This window comes from Mus caroli, unplaced genomic scaffold, assembly GCF_978045245.1.
Source record: "Mus caroli unplaced genomic scaffold, Mus_caroli_1 scaffold_19, whole genome shotgun sequence".
Classification (NCBI taxonomy): domain Eukaryota; kingdom Metazoa; phylum Chordata; class Mammalia; order Rodentia; family Muridae; genus Mus; species Mus caroli.
In genome coordinates, this window is record NW_028227274.1 from 9936198 (window position 1) to 9961129 (window position 24932).

The 24932-nt window shown below is 45.5% G+C and overlaps 1 protein-coding gene across 5 annotated transcripts in view; it reads right to left on the reverse strand.

Annotated features, from left to right (window-relative positions):
- Positions 1-20: 20 nt before the first annotated feature.
- Positions 21-24932, reverse strand: part of Osbpl1a (oxysterol binding protein like 1A) — a 195539-nt gene continuing 170627 nt past the window's right edge. For 4 of the 5 annotated variants that reach the window (XM_021150443.3, XM_021150449.3, XM_021150448.3 and 1 more), the window contains 10 exons: positions 18639-18773; positions 15744-15841; positions 11660-11842; positions 8325-8432; positions 7753-7842; positions 7407-7533; positions 4210-4326; positions 3579-3702; positions 2401-2491; positions 21-1057 (listed from right to left, as the gene is read on the reverse strand). In XM_021150443.3, the coding sequence (XP_021006102.1) occupies positions 955-1057; positions 2401-2491; positions 3579-3702; positions 4210-4326; positions 7407-7533; positions 7753-7842; positions 8325-8432; positions 11660-11842; positions 15744-15841; positions 18639-18773 (1176 nt within the window). In that variant the 3' untranslated portion in view covers positions 21-954. The remainder of the gene's footprint in view (positions 1058-2400; positions 2492-3578; positions 3703-4209; positions 4327-7406; positions 7534-7752; positions 7843-8324; positions 8433-11659; positions 11843-15743; positions 15842-18638; positions 18774-24932) is intronic. The other variant, XM_085833702.1, reaches the window with a different exon arrangement.

Sequence of the window (24932 nt, forward strand, 5' to 3'; positions counted from 1 at the left end):
AATTCTGAAAGCATTCACACTTTTTTTTTTGATATTCTAAAGCCTTTATTTAGCATCATAACACTTGTTAACTTCAAGACAACATAACTTACTGGAAGCTACCTAAGGCTCTCTAGGGCAAGTATCTCAGTCTGGTTTGGTTGGATAAATACTATGAGATTACCCCAATGAATGGGGAAAGCTACTGTACAGTAGGTCTCCAGTACCTTGCAAACTCAAAATGCACAAGGCCTTCTCTTACCTAGATTATAATACACGAGTGCAGCTTAATTTCTCGGTGGCATTTGCCACTGGAAGTTGAGGCTAAAAGGTGTGTCATTAGATGATATTGATTAAAATCTATTTTTAGGGCATTTTTGTTACAAGTTAACCCTGTAAAGTCTAATACAATGTGTGAACGTAAATTCCGCGCACTAAGATAATAAATACCTGCTCCAGTTCAGAATTTCCAGATCAGGAATTCTGCCCCCTCTCTAGGAGGCAGGAAAGTGAGATTGAGAGGATTAATTTCCCTAAAAGGCCATCTTACCAATTTAGTTTTTGTAAAATGATAATCTCTACATTTGAACACTTAACATTGTACAGAAGAATTCTAAACATTTCAAAGCTACACCTAAAATATTCAAGCATTATAGCATAAAAATATTCAAAATAACTTGATTTTTGGATCACTATAGAATCCCATAGAGCTGAGTATTACACTAGGTTTCCATCTCCGGCAGTGTGGGGATAGGAGCTGCAGCCAACAGCTTCTCACTGGCCATGAGCAGGGCTCCAAGGGGACAGCTGTGGCGCAGCACTGCCTCTTCTCTTTCAGGTCATCCCCAGTGTACCAGATGCCTTGCCCTATTGGGTGAAACACAAATTATAGAGGAGTAGAAACCAAGGAAAAACATTTAAAATCTTAAGCTTAAGACTTATTTAGATTAGCAAACACCTTGACTTCTCTTCACTTTAATAAATATCAGGCAAATTGAAGTAGTTTCTGTCCCAGTAGCTGCCAGAATAAATCCAGTCCTGTGCTCCACTGTAGGGGTTAGGACCTTGATGGAACCACCTGTCAATGAGAAACGACAAAGTTCAGAGGGCAAATGACTCAAAAAAGCACAGGTTATTGCTATTTAAGTGCTTGGCTCTGTGTGCCATGGATGTCCTGAGTGACCTTAAAGAAGTGACGGGTTTTCTAGTGGTTTTAGTCAGAGGACATATGGGTACTATTCCTAAAGGGGACATATCTTCAGGCAAAGTAGCTACAATCCACAGCAGTTAGCAATGAGTGCTAAATGGGCTCTGTCCCATGTGTGATGCTGACAACAGTGTGTCAGTGACTGGAGGGATCACATGTACCCTCAAGCGCTCCCTCTGCAGGTGAGCTGAGCCTCAGAGCACTTACACAGTTGCTGGTTGCTCAAGTCATCACTGGCAAACAGGTTTGAGTTCCAAGGGTATGGTCTTATCTGCTATGCCACATACAACCCAGTGAAATGAATCCAGTCCAGATTTTACTGGGGCTATATCTAGCTTTTAACAGTTTAACCTGTCCTAATTATGAAATGAGCTACCTGAATCATTTCTTTGTCTTTAAAATGTAGGAGCCAAGCCAAGTATTATCATGCTAACAATCCAGCACTTGGAGAAGCTTTAACACTTATAGTGTTAAGAGACCTGGGATGTGCGCAGGCAGGAAAGTGAGGGGCCTTGCCTGTTCGTGCAACCGTAGCAGCCATCTGCCTGGGTTCAAATTCTTTCCCAAAAACTATTATGTGAAAAAGTCCAAAACACCCATGAGGTAAATGCTATAAGAGCATTGTTACATCTATTTAAAGATGTGAGATGACTATCCTGTCTACTAGAATGCTTGCAACATTGTGACTATGTTGACTTTAACATTCACATACTAACTGAATTGTGGAACAATGGTTACAGGTGACTCATTAATAAAACAAGACTATAAAGGAACTCCCAGACAAATAAAACATCAGATATTTGACACTGCCCCAAATATTTTTCCTAATTTTATCCTGTCTAACCCCTGCGTTTGGAAAAGGAACTACTCTAATGATGCATGATATATGCATGCACACGTGATCGATCCTATAATTTATATATAGACATGCCCAAATCTAACTAGATTGTATTCAATATGGAACTTGAGATCCTCTCAATATAGAAGGAATGCCGGAGAAGGGGAAAAGATAAATGCGCTCAGCAGATGTTGTCTGTAACAACTGTCACCACTGTAGCTTTAACTTCTCAAGTCCTGTTCCTTGTCACAAGCACAACTCTTCATTGTAATACTTTAGAATACTGTAGCTGGAAATCATACCCTCTGAGCCCGGGAGCCTGCTCTGTGGCTCCCACTCAGTCACCCCTGACACTCACACTGAGCAGGGCACGCACCTTGTCTTCCAGTCCTCTTCCGACTTGGACCTGTTCTTGCGGGCTGCTCTTTGCTTTTCCTCAAGCCGTTTCTTTTCTTCACTAGCTAGATCTAAAGGCCAATGGAAAACACATTCATATGTAGGACATGCCAGGCATGGCACTAAGAACAGGAACTCTAGACGACACTGGCCACACGGAGTATTAAAGTCAACATAAAATCTGATACACACTAGTGCAGGTTGGTGGCAGTTTGGAATCTTACCTATTTGGAAATTGAGGCAGGAAGATTGTAAGTTCAAGGCTAATGTGGGGAACTTAGTAAGACCCTTATTTTAAAAACAAAAAGGGCTAGAGATTTACCCCAATAGTTGAGAATTTACCTAGCATGTGAAACTCCAGGATCAACTCCCAGTATCAACTAAGTTAATTAGACAAAAAATTCACACATACTCTAGACTAGTCATAGGAGACGTTGGCATCTGACACTGCCATATCTTTTTTTTTTAAACCAATACATTGGGAATTTCATTCATGCATTTAATGAGCTTTCATCAAACAACATCCAGATACCTCTGCATTTACAAAAAGTCAATATGCTTATTGTTAGGGCCACCAATGTCAGATTAAAACGCTTTAATGAGAGCTGAGTAGAAAAACTAAGTAGAAGTGAGATGATTGAAAATTCTGAGTGAGACCTCAGAGATTCCCTTCAGCCCATTCCTAATTAATTCAAACAACTGTACAAAATACCTTTGTTCTATCCCTCTGTAGAGAACTAGTCTCAATAAGAACTTGAAGCCCGATACCACACACAGTAGAGGAGGAGGTCTGTACTGTCCAAGACTGTCCTGTGCTTTTTTAATACTAGACTGGAGTCATGGCCTCTCAAGTCAACAGAAGTTTCCCGTTTTAAGATTAAATGGGTTATGGAAGATGAAGCCATACTCTTAGGAGGCTCGCAATGTGAATTTTCAAATACATAGCGAAGTTTGGAGACTACAGTTTCAAGTAGCTAAGTGTCCTCTGACGTCCATCCCAAGCCACCTGCAGTGCAGTTTACAGAGGGAGCAACATTCATGAATCTGAACTGAAGTAAGGGTGAGCTCAGATTTCCAAACTTAAAGCCAAAGGTGCTAGGTTTTAACGATAACTCTAAGAGGACTCAGGGTACCATGGCCTGCTGGCAGTCTTCTCACCTATCTCTCCGTTCTCCATGGCTCTGATGTCAGGCCGTAGCCTACAGTCAGTCTTGGGAATCACACTCTCCATCTCCTTGTCTACTTCATTCAAAACCATGGCAAAGCTGGTAAAGTTATACATCTGAAACACAGACAAGTAACCGTGTTAGTACCGACCACGGTGAGGGAGAAGACCACGGAGAGCCCATCCAGTCCAGGGGCAACAGCTCCCACGGCAGCTGTGCTGGTCAGCCTTGCTCCGAGGACACTGCTAAAGGCCTCCATCGAAATCTGCACCATCCCGTGGACACTCAGCTCACAGCAGACCTCACAGGGTAGCATACTAACATCCATTCTGTTTCCTTCATTACAGTCTCATCCTGTTGGGTCTGGAGGGGTTACACTGACCAACTGCATCAGTTTGTCTAACAAGGGCTTGTCTCACCCCTATGCTCTGCTAAAAGGACCCTTAGCAAAGCTCTACCCAGCACGCCTTCCAGCTCACAGAGAGCAAGCCCTCTGCATAAGGAGGGAATGTGACCTACAGGAGGCAGCAGGGGGACAACTAAAAGGTTTTAGGCTCTGCTGCCTGTGGACTGGCATTATGCAAACTGGATATCAAGTAGTTACTCTAGCAGGCTGGGCTCACCTGAGCAGAGTTGGGAGGCCGCGGGGCTATCCGCCACAGGAGCACACTTCCAGGGATAATGAATACGCTCTCAGAATCTGGCACTGGCATTTCATCAGACTCCTCAGATGAGCTTGTCTAGAAGGCCAAGCAAGGTTATAAATATATGACTATGTGCTCTGACTACTAAACAAAGTCTCAGAGTACACACAGAAGGGCTGAAACTCCTTGCCCAAAAAGCAGTTTTCCCAAAGGCCAGACAGACTGAGGCATGTGTAGGCACACGACACAGCCCAGGGTGTGAGGACCGGAAAGGACTCAGCCTCCATGGTCCCCAGGACTGTCCCTGGAGCCCCATGGTGGTGTCAATTACCCCTACACTTTTTCTTCAACCATTAGCAGAAAGAGCATCCCACCCCCTCCAAAGCCACATGGCCAATCCTGTAGATGCAAATCAGCAAGGCAGTTGCCAACCTCCAGCTACTTGGAATAATGGAGGGATCCTGGGGCCAAAGCAATAAGGAGTTAACGACCAAAAACATGCTCCTGAAGCATGTGTGGATGAGAGGACAGCCACCGGGAGAGGGAGGCAGGATGCTAAGGTCACAGGCTATGTAGGCAAACCCAGGAGAAGAGAGCAGGACTACTGGGGGTGCTCTACTTGTCCCTCCTCAGAGTGACTGACACTGGGTGTCTGGGGCTCACTTATCCCACTCCCTGTGTCTGTGTTTAAGCCCTTGTTGCTGCCAGCTTTCTTCACGATAGTGTTTTACTTTTTTAAAAACTTCTAGTCTTTTAAACACATAATGAATATTTACTGAGAAAGTTCAAAATGCTCAGAGCTGGGAAGCAGAGTGCTACAGGAACAGCCTGACCACCTGAGAGCTACACACTAAAGGTCAGGAACACATTTAAACAGGAGAGAGTCAGACGCCAATGCATGCACACATGTGAGAGCGAAATTTTACATACTTAGCCATTTAACGAAATTCATCAATGACACAGAGCCCTCAACTGGCTTACTCAACTCTGCAGACAAACAGGGGCTCTTCTTTGAAAAAGGAACCCAGTGGTTTCCTCTGCCTACTTCCCCATGGACCAGAGCTCTGCTAAGCACTGTATGTTTTGGCCTCTGCCAATGTTTGGGCTTTCACTCATGTGAAGCTACTAGCATCGTAACAGAAAACATAATGAAGTCAAAGATTTAGAAGGTGCAATAAAATCCTCAACATGAATTAACAAAAGCACAGCTCCTGGCTGAGGTGCCTTGTGAACAGACAGTGGGAAAACAGCAAGGTGCTGGGATGCCGATGCTGCTGCCCAGGACATGGGAATCTTTTAGGGACAGCAGCAGTTGGCAGGAGGGAGCTGCACCCAGGACAGGGGAAAGCAGCCCAGGGTGGACGCTTGAGAGGAAGGTTGCCTCTCTATAAAGGTCAGAACATAAGAGTATTTTCTAGAATCTGGCCAGAGTCCTTTGCCATCCACACTCTATGAAGCTCGGTGACATGCGTGCTGAGGAAGTGGCAATCACCAAGGTCCTCTCTCAGTGCTGCCGCAGTCATGCAGGCTGGGACATTTCCTTCTTCATCCCACTAAGGCTTCCTGCAGAGGACAGTGGGCTCACCTCACAGAGCAGATCCACGCAGGCAGGAACATGAGGAGCTGTGCACTCACAGCCGAGGGAGGTGTATCAAAGCTGTGCACTCCAGCCAGAAACAAAACAACCAGGCCCAAGGCTAACCGCCAATGTCACACATAGATAAATGTGCCATCTACCCCTGAGAAAAACAGGAACTTCTTGAACCTCCTCATGTCTAAAAACTAATGGGGAGATGAACAGATGTGGAGACTGTCACATGAAATGAAACCAGCCAGACGTGGAAAGTGTGTCAACACTTTCTCTCAGATGGATGCTCTAGGTTACGCACCATGCACGCCAGGAAAGTGCAAGTGGGGCTGTTTAGGAGGAGGGAGGGCAAGAAGAAACAGGAAATAGGAAGGAAAGACGGTGATGAGGCAGGAAATACGACATATACTTGCTATGTATGTGTGGAGACACCAAAAGAAACCCTACCATTCAGTATGAAAGCTGAAGGAATGTTTTAAAAAGAAGAAACAAACAGAACAAGGCCCAGCTTTATGGCTTGGCAGGTCTGAGTCTGGGGACTGAGCCTGGATTAGGACTTAGAGCCTGCATATTGAGTGAGCTATCAGACAATGCCTGGCTGGTACACAGGGGGCATACTGGGAGCAAAAAGGACTTTAAACTGAGAGCATAGTGTTCTGAGACCTTCACAAAGTCCAGCAAAGAACTCCACTCATCTTGCAAAAAAGTGCTACTAGAACGCCCATTCTAGAGTCGACCTCAGAGGCCAAGAGCTGAAAATGACCTGAGCTTGCACCGCTCATGGATGACAGAGGTGGTTTCTAACCCAGTCCCTGCTCCTCCTGGCTAGGCTCCAAACAAGCATCCCCTGTCCCCACAGATACAATCTCTCTTTAGCGCTCAGCAACTCTGACTGCAGGAAGGAAATACAAACCTGCAGAATGCCAAAGCAGGCCTGTGGCAGGCAGGCAGGCAGCTTGTGCTTGCCTGGGACTGGGACAGAGATGTTCCACAAATAGCTACATCTGGCATGAAGAGAATGGTGTAGGACAGCCTCAACTATGGTGTTGAGTCAGTGAGGTAGAAACAGAGCAATGAGACAGGTAACACAGATGTGAGGAAAACTTACTTACAAGGACTGTTTCTACGTCTAACACAGGGACAGGAGGGAACCCACTCCTGTGCCATTGAGACAGGCATCAACTTTCCCGAGTGACACCAGTCAAGTGGACAATCCACACACTAGTGACATACTGCCACCAGAAGCTCAGGCCTGGCATTCTCCAAGCATGATAGATATCTCTCCATTCAAAAGATGCAACTTGCTGGGCAGTGGTGGTGCACACCTTTAATCCAAGCACTTGGGAGGCAGAGGCAGGCAGATTTCTGAGTTCGAGGCCAGCCTGGTCTACAGAGTGAGTTCCAGGACAGCCAGGGCTACACAGAGAAACCCTGACTTCCTGTCTTCAAAAAGCAAAAAGCAAAAAGCAAAAAAAAAAAAAAAAAAAAAAGCCAAAAGCCAAAGCTGCGAGGAGAAGAATTCCTGTGTTAGCAGCGCTGAAATCGGCCCGGAGATAGGCGGCCCCGAGGGTCTGTCCACTGTGCTTACCTGTTTGCTGTTCTTCTTCTCTTCTGTGTTTTTCTTATCATTTTTTTTGTAAGCATCAAAAGTGGCAGGGTCTACACTGTACAAGCACTCTGTCCACTTCCCATAGAGAGCACAGAGCTTCTTTTTGCTATCAAGAGAGACGCTTGTTAAGTTGTTGGCTAAGCCTATGTTGTGCTGTAATAAAGTGTTACTATATTTTTTATAGGTACAATCTTTAAAGAAATAGTTGTTTTCTTTAGAAGACTTTACTGTTATTAGAATGCCAGTCTAGCAGGCAGCACAGCTGAACACCAATATCTAAATAATCACATACAATCAAAACTGAAAAAAAAAAAAGAACCCATACCTTTTATCTTGTATGTAGCCTTCAACTTTGTGTAATTCCTTGCCAAAAAGACCACATGGCTTAAAATTCAGCACACACTTGTCCCCAGTCCTACAAAGGAAGGTAAATTTCCATGACGACACAATGTTGAGAACAGTAAGCGATGGCTCTCTGGTGGCAGCCACTGTTTGCAGACTTTCTGTAGCAGCAGACCTCAGGGGCTTCCCATCCCTCCCCTTCATCAGCACTACCCACAAGGACAAGCTCAGAAGTACTCAGAGCAGTGAGTGACAGAATCGGAAACTAACTTCTCACAAAACCTCCTTGCTTCTCCCACTTTACCTGCCCTACAGCAATACCATTGAACACTATGGGAAGCCAGCTGAAACTGGAAGGCAGCCCTGGGGAGGCCCAAGGTCCGCCCAGGGTCGCTCAGCCTGTGCTACACAAAGCTGCTAGCAGGGATTACAAAATGGAAAGTCCTCTATCCTACTCGCTAGGGAGCTGTGTGTTCCCTGTTCTTAAACGTCCGCCATGCAGTCAGGTTGTTAGAAGAGAGGAGTACACAAAGAGCCGGCCAGAGGGCGTCTTACTTGTGGTTTATGATTTCCACGTTGCCATACTGTTCAATCCAGAGTTTGCCCACGATGATGTTATGCACACAACAGGTGGGGTTTGTCCATGTGTATGCTTCGTTGTGGCTAAAAAACAACCCCAAACCCAGATTAGTAGTTGAGAGTCATTTTGTCTAAAAAAGGAGTCTGTTTCAAGTGACATTCGATGCACAAGCATGATGTCCTGGGTTTAATCCCGTGTGAAAGCAGGGTGTGGCAGTGCACATCTGTAAGCACAGCAACCGAAGCATCTGGAAAGGCAGATTCCAGGGCCTTGCTGGTCCCAGTCAGTGAGAGGCACTGTCTCAGGAAATAGGGTAGACAACAATACAAGAAGACCCTGGTGTCAGCTTTTGGCCTCTATGCACTCACCCAAACCCACAGGTGTTCGTGCATATGGGCTTTCACACACACACACACACACACACACACACACACACACACACACACACACCTCACTGATGTTAACTCATAGTAAAACCAGAATTACCTTCTCTTTTTTATTGTTTTAAAAAATAAGCTATACACAAGTTTAACATCCTTAATTCAAAAATTCAACCTCCAAAACATCTGCACACTGACACAAAACTCAAACAACCCTTGATTTCAGAGCATTCTGGACCTTGGACTTTCAGATGGTATTTCTTTCAACTGGTAAGATCTACAGCCATTCCAAAATCCAAAGGCTCCTAAATATAGAATAGCTGTCTTCCCAAGCTTTTCTGAAAAGGAATATTCAACCTGTGTTATTCCAAAGTTTGGTGAAGTACGAACAGTAAGTGGAGAGGTAGAAAATCAAAATGAAGCCCATGCGACAGTCTCCAGAAAAAGGTCTGTCCAGTTTACCCCAAGCCAGCTAACCAAGTCAAACCCCCAAACTTGTAATGCTACATGTTGCTTGCTTTGAAAACAAAAACTTTTGGGGGCCATATATATAACTATTTCAGGGCTCTTTATATATTCTGGACACCAACCCTTCATATCGGTATATAATTTCCAATAGTCTATAGTTTATCTTTCATATGCTAAATAGTGCAATTCAGAGAGAGCTATAAATTTAATCGAGTTTTTAAACCAGTCTTTTGTGTATTGTGCTTTTTGTACTGTGTTTGTAAAGAGAGTTCTACCTAAAACTCAATAGGTTTTCGGTTTTCTTCCAAAACTTAACAGTTTGCCTTTCTGAGTCCATGATCCACACTGACCACACCTCTGTGTAGCCCACAGCCCCCACCGACATAACAGCAGCACGGCGTCTCAGGATAGCTGTAAATCCAGTCACCTCGGAGCAGCTCTTAGTTCTTTTGCTCCTTTTCAAAACTGTCGGTATTTTTAGTTCTGTTTTATTTGCTTTTCCATATAAATTTAGAATCAACTCCTTTATGCCTAAAGAATCACCCAGGGCTTACGAGGTAGTTCAAAAGCACTTGATGAGAATGAGTAAAGACCATCCTAGCACCCACAGAAACGCCAGCCAGGAGGGAGCTGCCTTCCTACTATTGTACTGTGCAGGAGGCAGAGATATGGGACCCCTGGTGAGCTGACCGACTAGATTAGCTAAATCAGGGAGCTCTGGGTTCAAATGGGAGACCCTGCCTCAGCATAGAAAGTAGAGTGACCAAGGAAGGTAACTGATGTCAGCCCTTGGCCTCCACATACATGCACTTGAACACACATGTGAAGGGAATACACTCTCTCTCTCTCTCTCTCTCTCTCTCTCTCTCTTCCTCCTCCTCCTCTTTCTCGCCTTTGCTCTATTACATGGAGACTCCCTATAGGTAAGTGGGAAGAGTCAGAACTCAAACTGGACTTATTCTCCATCATGCTATCTCAGCATCCAGCCCCTACAACTTCCCCCAACTCAATAGTGAGCCTGCCCTGGCTACTGTATTTCCCTTGCTGTGTTTTCTAGCACTAATAAGCCCGCAAACACTTCTGTTGAAGGGTGTTCATAGAATAACCCTCTGTTCATGTGAGCGCTCACGTTTATTACCAGCCACAGTAGTGACAAGTACTTCTACCTGATGCAAATTTTGTACAGTACCTGGGTCATCTTGAGGTTAGAGGCTGTTCATTGTCCTTTCAGTGTGAGCTGTTGAGGGTTTTTTTCCCCCAATTTCTTAGTAAAGCCAATTATTCTGAATTATATTCTGGATACTTGAGTGTTAAGAGATTGCTATTCTCTTTACACGTGGAGAATGCTGACTTTGGTTCTGAGTGGAGGCAATTAACATAACGCCAGACCATGAGTCCTGACCCTCCTCTGCATCACTACGACTTTCAAAGCCTTTTAATGTTCATCAGACCCACGCCATGCCATGCGGGATCTGGGCCTAGAGTCACCTAGTGCTTACACCTCTGTGCCCTTGATGGACCACCTGGGATGAATGCCAAGCGCAAGGGTTAGGAGAGGAATGCGCCCCACTGTGTGCTTTAGAACACACATCTACCCTTACACTGGTTTGACCTCTCTGTCAACATGGTAAGAGTTGGTTCGCACACCTTTACCCCGTTGGTTCCTAGCTGCTGAGCTTTTTCAAGATTTCAGAGACCGGCACCTAGTACCAGAGAGTACCAGAGAGCACGGAGGACCAGACACTTGCTTTGGGAAAAGGTTAGGAGGTAAAACAAGCCAGATTTGACACTGTCTGTGAGGCATCTCTAAGGAGACAAGAAAGGGTCTCTCTTGGGACCTCTTCTGTCTGCTGCTAATGCCATTTTGCAATTTGCTGCTCAGACTGTTAGCAAGGACAAAATATAAAACCAGGAATCTCACTGCCAAGCTGGTGTTGAGGGTTTGACTTTTCTTCCTAATCTGCTGTACTTACTATCTGTCCTTACAGTCTGCCCTTATTGTTCAGAATTCCAGAATGTTGCTCTGTGGCTCCTGTTCAGGGCTTCCAGTCCTAGTTAGCAGTTTCCAGTGGGTGGAGGACACATGAGCTCATCTACAAATGCTTTAGACTTTAAAGTTAATCCTGCAGAAGAGAGTTCCCAACCACCTAATTTCTAACACGTCACATAATTGTCACCTCATGGGGCATCATGGGAACCAGTCAGCTGCTCTTGTGAGAAGTGCCTTTGAGTTCATCGCACCTACCTTAAGTGGATCCACACACATTAAACATCAATGAAACAGTAGTACACCAACCAGCCTGCTTAGCAGTGGCTACTGCCATGCTTCCGAAGTCTGTCACCCAGGGGCAGAAAGCATACACTTGATCACACTTTCTTTCATGATCCTCAGCTGAACAGGCATGGTCGGGTGTGTGTGAGTGCAGAGGCCACATGAGAAAGAATGGTTTTCGTGTACTCACTCTAAAAGCTCCAAGGTGATGGTTCCTTTAGGTTCTGCTTCTACACTCTTGCCCCAGAACTTCAGTTTGGGGTAAATTGAGCCATGGAAGATGAAGTCATTGTTGAGCCCTTCTGCATGGAATGCACTGATTGGGGGATGATGGCTGACCTGTTCTGAGATGAGCCTAAACCCAAGGTCATCTCTTAAGATTAGAAGAAAAAAGAAAAACGCATTGTTACAGTTAACTGTCATTGAATTTGTTAAAATGTTTAGGAAAAGTTCAATGAAGAAAAAGTGTTTTAATATTATCTTCATTATAGTGTGGCCTTACATGAGGAACAACAACACAGAAGCTACTCTGTCCCATGCCATTAGAAAGCGAGCTGCTTGTACATATTAAAATAAAGAACAGTCCTATGGATTTGGGTGATTTACACAAAGACTAGGCTGTGCTCTGAATGTGGAATGTCCCCCACAGGCTTGGGTTTTAGAAGCATCGGTCCCCAGCTGTTCTGGAAAGTTCTGGGAGCTTTGGGAGTTGCAGCCTTAATGGATGAAGTGACCACTAGAGGCTGGTTGGAAGTTTTGACAGCCTGGCTTCACCTCCTGTCTGCTCTCTGCTTCCTGACTGCAGATACCCCCATAATGATGGTCTGTAGAAGTCTGTAGGATAGCTTCTTGACTAATGATTGATGTGGGAGCCCAACCCAACCTGCCCACTGTGAGCTTGCAGTCCTGGGTTCTATAAAAAAGCAGGTTGAAAAAGCCTTGAAGAGCAAGCCAGTAAGCAGCACCCCTCCATGGCGTTTGCATCAGCTCCAGGCTCCTGTCCTATGTGAGCTCCTGTCCTGAGTGAGCTCCTGTCCTGTGTGAGCGCCCATCCTGTGTGTGTGAGCTCCTGTCCTGTGTGTGTGAGCTCCTGCCCTGTGTGTGTGAGATCCTGTCCTGTGTGTGTGAGCTCCTGCCCTGTGTGTGTAAGCTCCTGCCCTGTGTGTGTTAGCTCTGGTCCTGTGTGAGCTCCTGTGTTGTGTGTGTGAGCTCCTGTCCTGTGTGTGTGAGCTTCTGTCCTGTGTGTGTGAACTTCTGTCCTGTGTGTGTGAGCTCCTGTCCTGTGTGTGTGAGCTTCTGTCCTGTGTGTGTGAGCTCCTGTCCTGTGTGTGTGAGCTCCTGTCCTGTGTGTGTGAGCTCCTGTCCTGTGTGTGTGAGCTCCTGCCCTGTGTGTGTGAGATCCTGTCCTGTGTGTGTGAGCTCCTGCCCTGTGTGTGTAAGCTCCTGCCCTGTGTGTGTTAGCTCTGGTCCTGTGTGAGCTCCTGTGTTGTGTGTGTGAGCTCCTGTCCTGTGTGTGTGAGCTTCTGTCCTGTGTGTGTGAACTTCTGTCCTGTGTGTGTGAACTTCTGTCCTGTGTGTGTGAGCTCCTGTCCTGTGTGTGTGAGCTTCTGTCCTGTGTGTGTGAGCTCCTGTCCTGTGTGTGTGAGCTCCTGTCCTGTGTGTGTGAGCTCCTGTCCTGTGTGTGTGAGCTTCTGTCCTGTGTGTGTGAACTTCTGTCCTGTGTGTGTGAGCTCCTGTCCTGTGTGTGTGAGCTCCTGTCCTGTGTGTGTGAGCTCCTGTCCTGTGTGTGTGAGCTCCTGTCCTGTGTGTGTGAGCTTCTGTCCTGTGTGTGTGAGCTCCTGTCCTGTGTGTGTGAGCTCCTGTCCTGTGTGTGTGAGCTCCTGTCCTGTGTGTGTGAGCTTCTGTCCTGTGTGTGTGAACTTCTGTCCTGTGTGTGTGAGCTCCTGTCCTGTGTGTGTGAGCTCCTGTCCTGTGTGTGTGAGCTCCTGTCTTGTGTGTGTGAGCTCCTGCCCTGTGTGAGCTTGTGAGACCCCGACTTAGAGCATTTCTCCCTGGAAGGTAAAGCCCCTAGAAGTTCCCCAAGCTTGTTTTCCCTGATCTTTAAAAATACAGCTAGAAAGAAACTCTTTGTTCTCTATAGCCAGCAAAAAGCCTTTTTGTTTCTATGCTGTACAACCGGAGATGCCTGCCTTCCTGTGCCGAGGACATGGAGATAAAAATTCAGAAAGAACTCACTCCCCACTCCTGCCTTGTATTTTTCACCAAGGACACCCGGAAGAGAAGAACTCTTCCCAACTCCTCCCAACTCCTCAGCTAGCTGTTAAAAGCTCCCTACTGTCACAGCTCCCCTGCCTCATCCTCAGCTAGCTGATAATAAAACCTCTTGCAGTTTGCATCAGGTGTGGTTTACTCTCTGAATGTTGGGGTGTTGGCCAGCTCATCCCTGGACTTGAGCGGAGACCCAGCATCGGGGGTCTTACAAGCTCTTGTCCTGTTTGTGTAGGATTCCTTCCTCTTGAGCTCCTGTCTTGTGTGTGTGAGTTCCAGTCCTGTGTGTGTGAGCTCCTGTCCTGTGTATGTGAGCTCCCATCCTGTGTGTGTGAGCTCCCATCCTGTGTGTGTGAGCTCCTGTCCTGTGTATGTGAGCTCCCATCCTGTGTGTGTGAGCTCCCATCCTGTGTGTGTGAGCTCCCATCCTGTGTGTGTGAGCTCCTGTCCAGTGTATGTGAGCTCCCGTCCTATGTGTGTGAGCTCCTGCCCTGTGTGTGTGAGCTCCCATCCTGTGTGTGTGAGCTCCTGTCCTGTGTGTGTGAGCTCCTGTCCTGTGTGTGTGAGCTCCTGTCCTGTGTGTGTGAGCTCCCCATCCTGTGTGTGTGAGCTCCCATCCTGTGTGTGTGAGCTCCTGTCCTGTGTATGTGAGCTCCCATCCTGTGTGTGTGAGCTCCCATCCTGTGTGTGTGAGCTCCTGTCCTGTGTATGTGAGCTCCCATCCTGTGTGTGTGAGCTCCCATCCTGTGTGTGTGAGCTCCCATCCTGTGTGTGTGAGCTCCTGTCCAGTGTATGTGAGCTCCCGTCCTATGTGTGTGAGCTCCTGCCCTGTGTGTGTGAGCTCCCATCCTGTGTGTGTGAGCTCCTGTCCTGTGTGTGTGAGCTCCTGTCCTGTGTGTGTGAGCTCCTGTCCTGTGTGTGTGAGCTCCCCATCCTGTGTGTGTGAGCTCCCATCCTGTGTGTGTGAGCTCCTGTCCTGTGTATGTGAGCTCCCATCCTGTGTGTGTGAGCTCCCATCCTGTGTGTGTGAGCTCCTGTCCTGTGTGTGTGAGCTCCTGTCCAGTGTATGTGAGCTCCCGTCCTGTGTGTATGAGCTCCCATCCTGTGTGTGTGAGCTCCTGTCCTGTGTGTGTGAGCTCCCGTCCTGTCTTGTGTGAGCTCCTGTCCTGTGTGTGTGAGCTCCTGCCCTGTGTGTGTGAGCTCCTGCCCTGTGTGTGTGAGCTCCTGCCCTGTGTGTGTGAGCTCCTGCCCTGTGTGTGTGAGCTCCTGTCCTGTGTGTGTGAGCTCCTGTCCTGTGTGTGTGAGCTCCTGTCCTGTGTGTGTGAGCTCCTGTCCTGTGTGTATGAGCTCCTGTCCTGTGTGTGTGAGCTCCTGTCCTGTGTGTGTGAGCTCCCCATCCTGTGTGTGTAAGCTCCTGTCCTGTGTGTGTGAGCTCCTGTCCTGTGTGTGTGAGCTCCTGTCCTGTGTGTGTGAGCTCCCCATCCTGTGTGTGTGAGCTCCTGTCCTGTGTGTGTGAGCTTCTGTCCTGTGTGTGTGAACTCCCGTCCTGTGTGTGTGAGCTCCCGTCCTTTGTGAGCTCGTTTTCATTGCTTTTGATGAACTGTAAGTGAAATAAACAGTTTTCTCCCTGAGTTGCCTTTAGTCAGGGTGCTTTATCCAGTAACAGTAGTAACAGTAAAACCCTGAACATGTCATGCCATCCACCTAAAAATGGAGGAGAGTTAATCCTAGAAGGTTGGGAACACTGAAACACTTGTAATGTGTATATTACATGTCTAGTTTGTAATATATCTATTTTGTAATGTGTATATTACATGTCTAGTTTGTAATCTATTTGTAATGTGTATATTACATGTCTAGTTTGTATTTTTGATAGTTTCTCAAGTTTCGTAGACATGGACATCAAAATAATTAGGTACTCCAGACACAAATAATCGTTTGTACCCATTTTTCTTCACTGAAAACTCTATTCAACAAGCCACCTAGAATGGAGCGGAAGACCTCACCGAACTAATTCATAAGTCTCTCCCAGAAGCGGGTTGAAGGGCTTTCCAGTGCGCTCCCACTGAGAGGCGACAGCAGACACAGCAAATGCAGCCACACACTGGAATAGAGCATTGCACAGGTTATTAACAGCCAGTCTTTGGGTCCCAGGAATCCAAGTGGCACAGAAGACAGTGACTAACAAGATTATTGAGAGGCTCGATTAGTCTGGATTTTTAATGTGGCTGTCTAAAGTTACTGTAGAAGCTTGTACACTCATAATGAAAGTTCCTAGATCTCATCCTACAGTGCTACCCTCAAACATGGCTTTTATGAGATGCTATAATTCTGCAAAGCACTTTTAAAAATCCCTTTAAGTCAATCACTTCTAATATGCCGACTTTCAAAAAACTTTAAATCACAGTTGTCTCTCAGTGGAGCTGGTTCAAATACACACCTCAAATGTCTTACACATATCCTTTTGTATATATTACATTATTTTCTAGTTACTATAAAATCTAACTCAGTGTAAAAATTATTTCATTCGTAGACTGATGACAAAGAAAAAGTATACATATTCAGTTAAAGGTGCACCAAACATACATTTAGAATTGGTAAAGATGATACAAAACTAAACAACTTAATTAGTGCAAAAGTCAATTTTGTTGACAAAGTTTTATGTCAACTTGACACAAGCTAGAGTCATTGGGGAAGAAGGAACCTCAATTGAGAAAATGTGCCTACAAGGCTGGCATATGGGAAAACCTGTGGTGCATTTGATCGATGACTGATGGGGGAAGGCCCAGCCCATGGGTGAGACAATCTCTGGGTTGTGGTCTTGGGTTCTAAAAGAAAGCAGGCTGAGCAAGCCATGACAAGCAAGTCATTAAGCAGCACCCTCCATGGCTTCTGCATCAGCTCCTGCTTCCAGACTCTTGCCATGACTTCTCTTAGTGACGGACTGTGATGTGGAACTGTAAGCTGAAATGAATCCTTTCATCACCACGATTTTTATGGACATGGTATTTTATCACAGCAATATAAACTATGGCTAAGACACCAATTAAGTTAAAAAACAGTGGATGAAAGAACAGAAAGACATTGCTTTATCTAGAAGTGTATCTGCTGAGCCTGTGCTTCACCATCCATGTACACCACGAATTAAAGAACAGAGGGACACTGTTTTATCGAGTAGAAGTGTATCTGCTGAGCTTGGCCTGTGTTTCACCATCCATGTGCATCATGCAAACATCATCTTTTATTTTGGAAATTAAAAACACTTCTTGTTACTTGAGCACTTATGAATATATATACTGGAACACTGATCCAGCATAAAAATGTTATGGTGACTATGTATTCCAAATTTTTGAGAAGATCTTCAAAAAAGTTTGCAATAAGAAATGTTGATTTCGCAGGGCAGTGGAGGTGCACGCCTTTAATCCCAGCACTTGGGAGGCAGAGGCAGACAGATTTCTGAGTTTGAGGCCAGCCTAGTCTACAGAGTGAGTTCCAGGACAGCCAGGGCTACATAGAGAAACCCTGTCTCGAAAAACAAACAAACAAACAAACAAACAAACAAAAAAACCAAAAAACCAAAAAACCAAAAAAAAAAAAAAAGAAAAAAAAAGAAATGTTGATTTCACAATTACCACATGGTACTTTCTTAACTGAAGACTTGGAAAGAGTTTCCAAGGGGAACAAAATACCCATGGAAGGAGTTACAAAGTTCGGAGTAGAGACTGAAGGAACGACCATCCAGAGACTGCCCCACTTTGGGATCCATCCCATAAACAACCACCAAACCCAGACACTATGGCAGATGCCAACAAGAGACTGCTGACAGGAGTCTGATATAGCTGTCTCCTGAGAGGCTCTGCCAGTGCCCGGCAAATACAGAAGTGGATGCTCACAATCATCCATTGGATGGAGCACAAGGTCCCCAATGAAGGAGCTAGAGAAAGTACCCAAGGAGCTGAAGGGGTCGGAAGCCCCATAGGAGGAACAACAATATGAACTAACCAGTACCCCCAGAGCTCCTTGGAACTAAGCCACCAATCAAAGAAAGCACATGGTGGAACTTGTGGCTCTAGCTGTATATATAGCAGAGGATGGCCTAGTTGGTCATTAATGGGAGGAGAGGCCCTAGGTCCTGTGAAGGTTCTATGCCCCAGTATAGGGGAATGCCTGGACCAGGAAGTGGGAGTGGGTGGGTTGGGGAGCAGAGGGAGGGAGGAGGGAATAGAGGATTTTCAGAGGGGAGACTAGAAAAGGGGGATAACATTTGAAATGTAAAGAAAATATCTAATAAAAATATTAAAAGAAAGAAAGAAAGAAAGAGCTTCCAGTAGCCACGTGTGGTTGTATGACCTGCTTCTGTAGCTCCTGAAATTCCCATCAGTCTTCATTACAGTGACCATCCCCAGAGACTGCCAGGAGGACTGAATATAAAAGACTTTCTCTTTTCTTTTCTCTTTTCCTTCTTTCCTTCTTTCCTTCCTTCCTTCCTTCTCTTATTCTTTCTCGTCTTCTCTCCTCCTCTTCCTCTTTATATCTACAAACACCTTGGCAATAGAGCTAGGCTCTCTCTGACTAGATCATAACTTATTACAGCCCATTTACTCTAACCCACATTCCGCTACGTGGCTGATTACCTGTGCTCAGGTACTATGCATCTGTCTTATCATGTCTTCCCAGGCGAATCCCTCGACAGCCACTACCCCAGAATCCTTTCTGCCTCCCAGATGCCCCACCTTCTATTTCCTGCCTAGACTAGAGGCCATCAGATTTATTATCAACAGACTCCACATCCATACAGGCAGAAGATATTCTCTCCAAAGGCCACCTATCTTTTCTTTTTAATATTTACTTATTTATTTACATCCCAAACGCTGAGCACCCCCCACCTGGCCTGCACATACCTGCATCCTTTCCACAGGATCGGAAAGTGAACTGGCTTTGTGGATGAGGTACGTGTGCTCCATGTATTCAGTTAGCCGCTGCAGGAAGCTCAGAGGCTCGTTAAATATCACTGGCATTGTGATCTTGGACAGTTCCTATTAGGAAGAAACCAAAACTGTTATTATCAGTGTTATCCACTGCAAACTGCTGCTGTTGCTGCTTTAGATAACGTGTTCCACAAAAAGCAACAGAAAAGCTCAACTCAAGAAATTTAATTAAAATCAGCTCAGCTTCATGAATCCTTACAAACATCTTCCACTATGGAGTATCTAGCAGTACAAATAAATAGAGACTACCCAGCATCCTTCATGGCTTCACAGAGTACACCATTTAATGGTGAGCGTGGACTGATGACAGTGGCATGCCTCCTCAGATCAGCACTAGGATGTGGACAAAGGCAATGGGGACACAGCAGCCATCTTCATGCTGATGCTGAAACAGCAAGCTCTGCTGGGGCAGAGGTGGCTCTGGCACCTTAGACTATTTACATAAGTCAACAAAGCCAATTAAACTGCAAGGAAACCACTAATAAGCAACTCGCTGCTTTAATCAATCAAGTCTGTCTCGTCTCTCTCCAGCAAGGACAACCTGTGATTTTCCCTCCGACTCTTTTCATGGAATACTGACCAGTGGGACCCAAAACTGCCTGAGTCATGAATCACTGTTAGCTCAAAGCAAACCCATAAGACATGTATCTAAGTTCATCTTTTAAAAACCTTATTTGTTTGTTTGATTGTTATTCATCTATCATGTCGGGCCATGTGTGTAGCTGTGTCTGTGCCACAGTGCAGAGGAAGAGGTGGGAGTCAGTTTTCTTCCAGTGTGTGCGTCCTGGGATCAACAGGCCACCATGCTTCACAACAGGGACCTTAACCCAAACAGCTGCCTGCTGGCTCTCATTCATATTGTTAGAGTCAATCATACACACCACATTTATGCAGAATTTCTACCATGAGGCCATGTTTGGCTGACATTGGGGTTTCTGAGCACCCACAATAAATGTGGGGTGACTTAAGAAGGCTCTCTCTATTTAACAAATGTTTCTCTTCCCTCTACCCAGGCACCCACTGGCCAATGCTCTCACATGGAGACACCACCTTTCCACCGTTTACCATGGACTGCCCAAGTGTCATCGCAGGGCACCTTCAAAAAGTCATCAAGTGACAAACCTCCTTCCAAACTCCTTTCCCCACTGTCCAGTGCGTCCTTGGGAATCGGGCCAGGTGGACAGTCCTAGGACGAATGCCACCAGACTCAACTCTGACTCGTCCTTACATCTGCTTCTTACTGGCTTGCACAATTACAACTACACATGGCCTTCATACAACTGCCTTTATATAGCTTCATATAACTGCCATCAGCTGCATTCAAAAACAGCCAGAAAGCGGAGAAGAGGCGAGTAACAGTTCAACACATTAAAGAGAATATTTCTACAGTCTCACTATGGCGTTGAAGAAGAAAAGAAATCGATAGGTTCAGCCATGCACAGCCAAGGTCTTATTAAACCCAGAGTCAGGGTTGGGTATACGTCACAGACAGTAGAACCACCATGCCATGTTTCAATTAAGATGCGCCAGGATCCTCTTTAACTTGGAAATACGCTTTACTTTAAAAAGTACAACATACGGCATCTTGCTTTAAAACACAAGTGCAGAGGAAGAACACTTCCTACACAAGGGCAGAGGGCCTTGCACGCACAGAGCAGCTAGGAGAACCAGGCACGGCAATCAGTTAATCACGCAGGGCTGTCCCTCTGTGGGGCAGAGAAAAGCAAACACCTGCGTTCCATCTAGAAAGCTGAGTGTGGCTAACAACCTGGTGACCCTCTCGCTAGCTGTGAGAGAGACCTCACCTAACTCCCCAGAGTGATTATTTCAGACTTCTTCCTTCCCATCCTTAGTGGGGAAGTCACATGTACTTGATGGCTTGCTGGCCTTTATGCTATTGGTCTGAGACCACATCAGACTCTAGGCCTCTAGCTGTAGAACCCACCCTCACTGTTACACGTACTCTATAAAGGAGTTTCTATACAGTCACACCTTAAGCTGTATTGTGCACCTGAAATTGGACTGACAGGGCTGAGTGTTACCTGGAAACCTTTCCCCAAATTGTGCTGTTTTAAATAATCTGATAACTAGCCACCCGGCATCAGACTCCCTGACGTCAGGTCCAGGTTGATGACGCCAATCTGCACTGAGTTCTCATTCTTTTTTTTTTTTAATTAGATATTTTATTCATTTACATTTCATATGCTATCCCAAAAGTCCCCTATACCCATCACCCCCGCCCTGCTCCCCTACCCACTCACTCCCACTTCTTGGCCCTGGTGTTCCCCTGTACTGGGGCATATAAAGTTTGCTAGACCAAGGGGCCTCTCTTCCAATGATGGCTGACTAGGCCATCTTCTGCTTCATATGCAGCTAGAGACTGGAGCTGGGGGGGTACTGGTTAGTTCATATTGTTGTTCCACCTATAGGGTTGCAGACCCCTTCAGCTCCTTGGGTACTTTCTCTAGCTCCTCCATTGGGGACCCTGTGTTCCATCCAATAGATGACTGTGAGCATCCACTTCTGAATTTGCCAGGCACTGGCAAAGACTCACAGGAGACAGCTATATCAGGCTCCTGTCAGCAAAATCTTGCTGGCGTATGCAATAGTGTCTGGGTTTGGTGGCTGATTATGGGATGGACTCCCGGGTGGGGCAGTCTCACCCATAGTCCATCCTTTTATCTTAGCTCCAAACTTTGTCTCTGCAACTCCTTCCATGGAGTTCTCATTCTTATCTCCTTGGGCAGTTTGCTTCCCTGACACCCAGAAGGACCTCCTCATATGAGGACCTGAGTTCAAATCCCAGCACCATGTAAAAAGCCAGGTGTGGCTAGGCACATTCTTGTAATCCCAGGGCTGTAGAAGTCTCAGATAGAAACATCAGTGGGGCTGGCTGGGAGACAGTTTAGCTCCGGGTTCATTTTAAAAAAAAAAAAAAACTGTTTCAAGGGAATAAGACAGAAAAATAATACAATAGGATATCCAAATTCTTTCTCTGGAAATTGAGATGTTATATTTGCACATTTGTATAATTTTATGTGAGTAAAATATATTTTTGATAGAAAATAGTTATTATCATCTATGAGAAGAATACACTGCCCAATAGAATAGGCATTATAGAAAATAACTGACAGTTGATTAATAACATGTTAGTATTTTAGATTTATATCACTTTGAAGTAGTTACTATTTATATTTCAAAACTCCCCCCCACACACACAAAGTGAAATCCGAAAGTGTCTCTTCCTTTTCTTGTCTCACCCTATCCCAGAGAAAAATGCTCAAGCACACTTCCAGAAAGAGGTGTGTATTCACATGTATACACAAGTCTGTGTAGTGGCCAGAGGTGTGTATTCACATGTGCACATATACAGGTCTGTGTATAGGAAAGATTTTGTACAGATTCTTCTATGCTTTTAGAAGCCTGGCCTCAGCTCTGTGTACTGTTCCTATGTTTCACCACTAAATCAGATCAGCCTAACACCAGGCTTCATTTGTTAACTCTAATTTTGGCCAAGTTCAACTTTGTGCCAGTTTCTTCATTGATGATGCTAACAGCATTTAACATAAAGCACAGTGCTTCCCAAACGCTAAGACCAGCTCTGGACACATCGGTAAACTGCATACATATCACTGAATTCTAAACAGTTAAAATATACATAGTCCACAAACTGTAACTCATGTATCTTCTATAACTCAGGCTAATTTAGCTTCAAGTAGATTTCTCTATGGAGAGTCTAGATCACAGACCTGCTCAGGAGAAATGTTAACAAATACTATGGAGCAAATTGTCTCCTGCTGGTAGGTCAATCCATACTCCACTCGTGCGGGAGTAGCCAGATCTTTCAGCATCCAAGGTACTAAAAGAAATGTAGGCTCCCCTTCACTCAGTCATGTGCACTTTCATACATCAAATACTTGACTGAGTGTCTATGATGCCACACTGCCTCAGGCATGAAATAAAAGCATCCATGTAGACACTCTACACTACTCATGTAGACGGCCCTGCTCTCTTCGCTAAACTTTCCTAACAGATGTCCAGGCCCAGTTCAGGACTTTCATCCTTTGACATCCCATTTCTTCTTCCTTCAGACATGAGAGTATGCCAATCCAATGCTCACATTTGATCATGTTAAATAACAGTCTCCTGTCTTATGAGTACTGATCAACTTATCTGACCCATGCTGAGTAACAACAACTTACGGTAAAAGGGACAGTGTGTGTGTGTGTGTGTGTGTGTGTGTGTGTGTGCATGTGTGAAAGAGTGTGTGTGTGCATGTGTGAGTGTGTGTGAGAGAGTGTGAGTGTGTGTGTGAGAGTGTATGTGTTAGTGTGTTGGGGTATTTTGCTTGCCTCTGTGTGTGTGTGTGTGTGTGTGTGTGTGTGTATGTATGTATGCATGTACATGTATACCTGGTGCCTAGAGGTCAGAAGAGGGCACTGGATTCCCTGGAACTGGAGTTCTGGATAGTTGTGAAGTGCCATGTGAGTGCAGGGAATTGACCTGAGTCCTCTGGAAGAGCAAGTGCATGGAACTGCTGTGCTACCTTCTAGTCCCAGGCCAGGATCTTATACCCTGGATGTCACCCTAAAGAGGACACATTGCAAGTGCTTGTGCCCTGGGCACGTGGACAGCCCATTCCCCTTACCCCAAGCTTATTACTTCTCAAGTGGCTGTCACCAGGCACCATCTCCTGGGCAGCATTCACCCGACTACTTTGCTTCTTGGGGACAAGGGTGTGTTTAATGGTACACAATAGTTAACAGGCAATTCAGAGTTGGAGAAGATTGCACTAAAAAGAAAGGGGCAAACAAGCTCTGGAAAGACATGGGAATAACTTGAAGTGGCAGGAATGAAGGCTGCCGATCTGAAAAGGCTATCAACTGTGATCCCCACCATTAAGAGAAGGTATGAACCCTGCTGCAAAGTGGGATCGCATATAAGAAGGTAGGGCACAGCTATGACAGACACATGTCAGAACTCAAAAATAAGACAACCAGGGATGACCTCCATACCAGCTACAGCTGGGAATTACGATGTGTCCATCAGTTGTACAAATGGACTATTTTAGGGAGGGATGCCAACCAGGGTATGCTGTGCAGATGTTCCAACAGAGGAACTCTGACAACTCCTGTAACTTCAACCTTTTTTAAAATATTTTTTATTATGTATTTTCCTCATTTACATCTCCAATGCTATCCCAAAAGTCCCCCATACCCTCCCCCCCCCACTCCCCTACCCACCCACTCCCACTTTTTGGCCTGGCGTTCCCCTGTACTGGGGCATATAAAGTTTACATGTCCAATGGGCCTCTCTTTCCAATGGTTGGACCTGGAGGGCATCATCCTGAGTGAGGTAACCCAATCACAAAAGAATTCACACAATATGTACTCACTGATAAGTGGATATTAGCCCAGAAACTTAGGATACCCAAGATATAAGATACAATTTGTTAACCGCATGAAATTTTTTGTCTTATTGACAGTGTCTTTTGACAAGGGAGCTAAAACCATCCAGTGGAAAACAGACAGCATTTTCAACAAATGGTGCTGGCACAACTGGCAGTTATCATGTAGAAGAATGCGAATTGATCCATTCCTATCTCCTTGTATAAGGTCAAATCTAAGCAGATCGAGGAACTCCACATAAAACCAGAGACAGTGGAACTTATAGAGGAGAAAGTGGGGAAAAGCCTCGAAGATATGGGCACAGGGGGAAAATTCCTGAATAGAACAGCAATGGCTTGTGCTGTAAGATCGAGAATCGACAAATGGGACCTCATAAAATTGCAAAGCTTCTGTAAGGCAAAGGACACTGTCAATAAGAGTTTACACTCTTTAACACATTAAAACACATCTTCTTTACAGGGACTCAGAAGGTAAACATTCAAGAAAATGGGAAGCCACTATCATAGTCAAATAAAAGACCTTTACCCAGCATTCCGGAGGTAGAGGCAGGTAGATTTATGAGAATGAAGGGCAGTCTGGTCCAGGGATACAGTGTGAGACCCTGTCTCAAATATATCACACACACACACACACACACACACACACACACACACACACACTGGGGGGTGGGGGGCAGAGAGAAATGTGTGCACACACTTCAGATGGTCATGAAAACAGTCCTGACCTCTCTCAGGAGCACACAGCAAGCTATTTTAAAGCATGCCAACTGGATGGCAAGTTTATTTCCTCCACTGTCTGG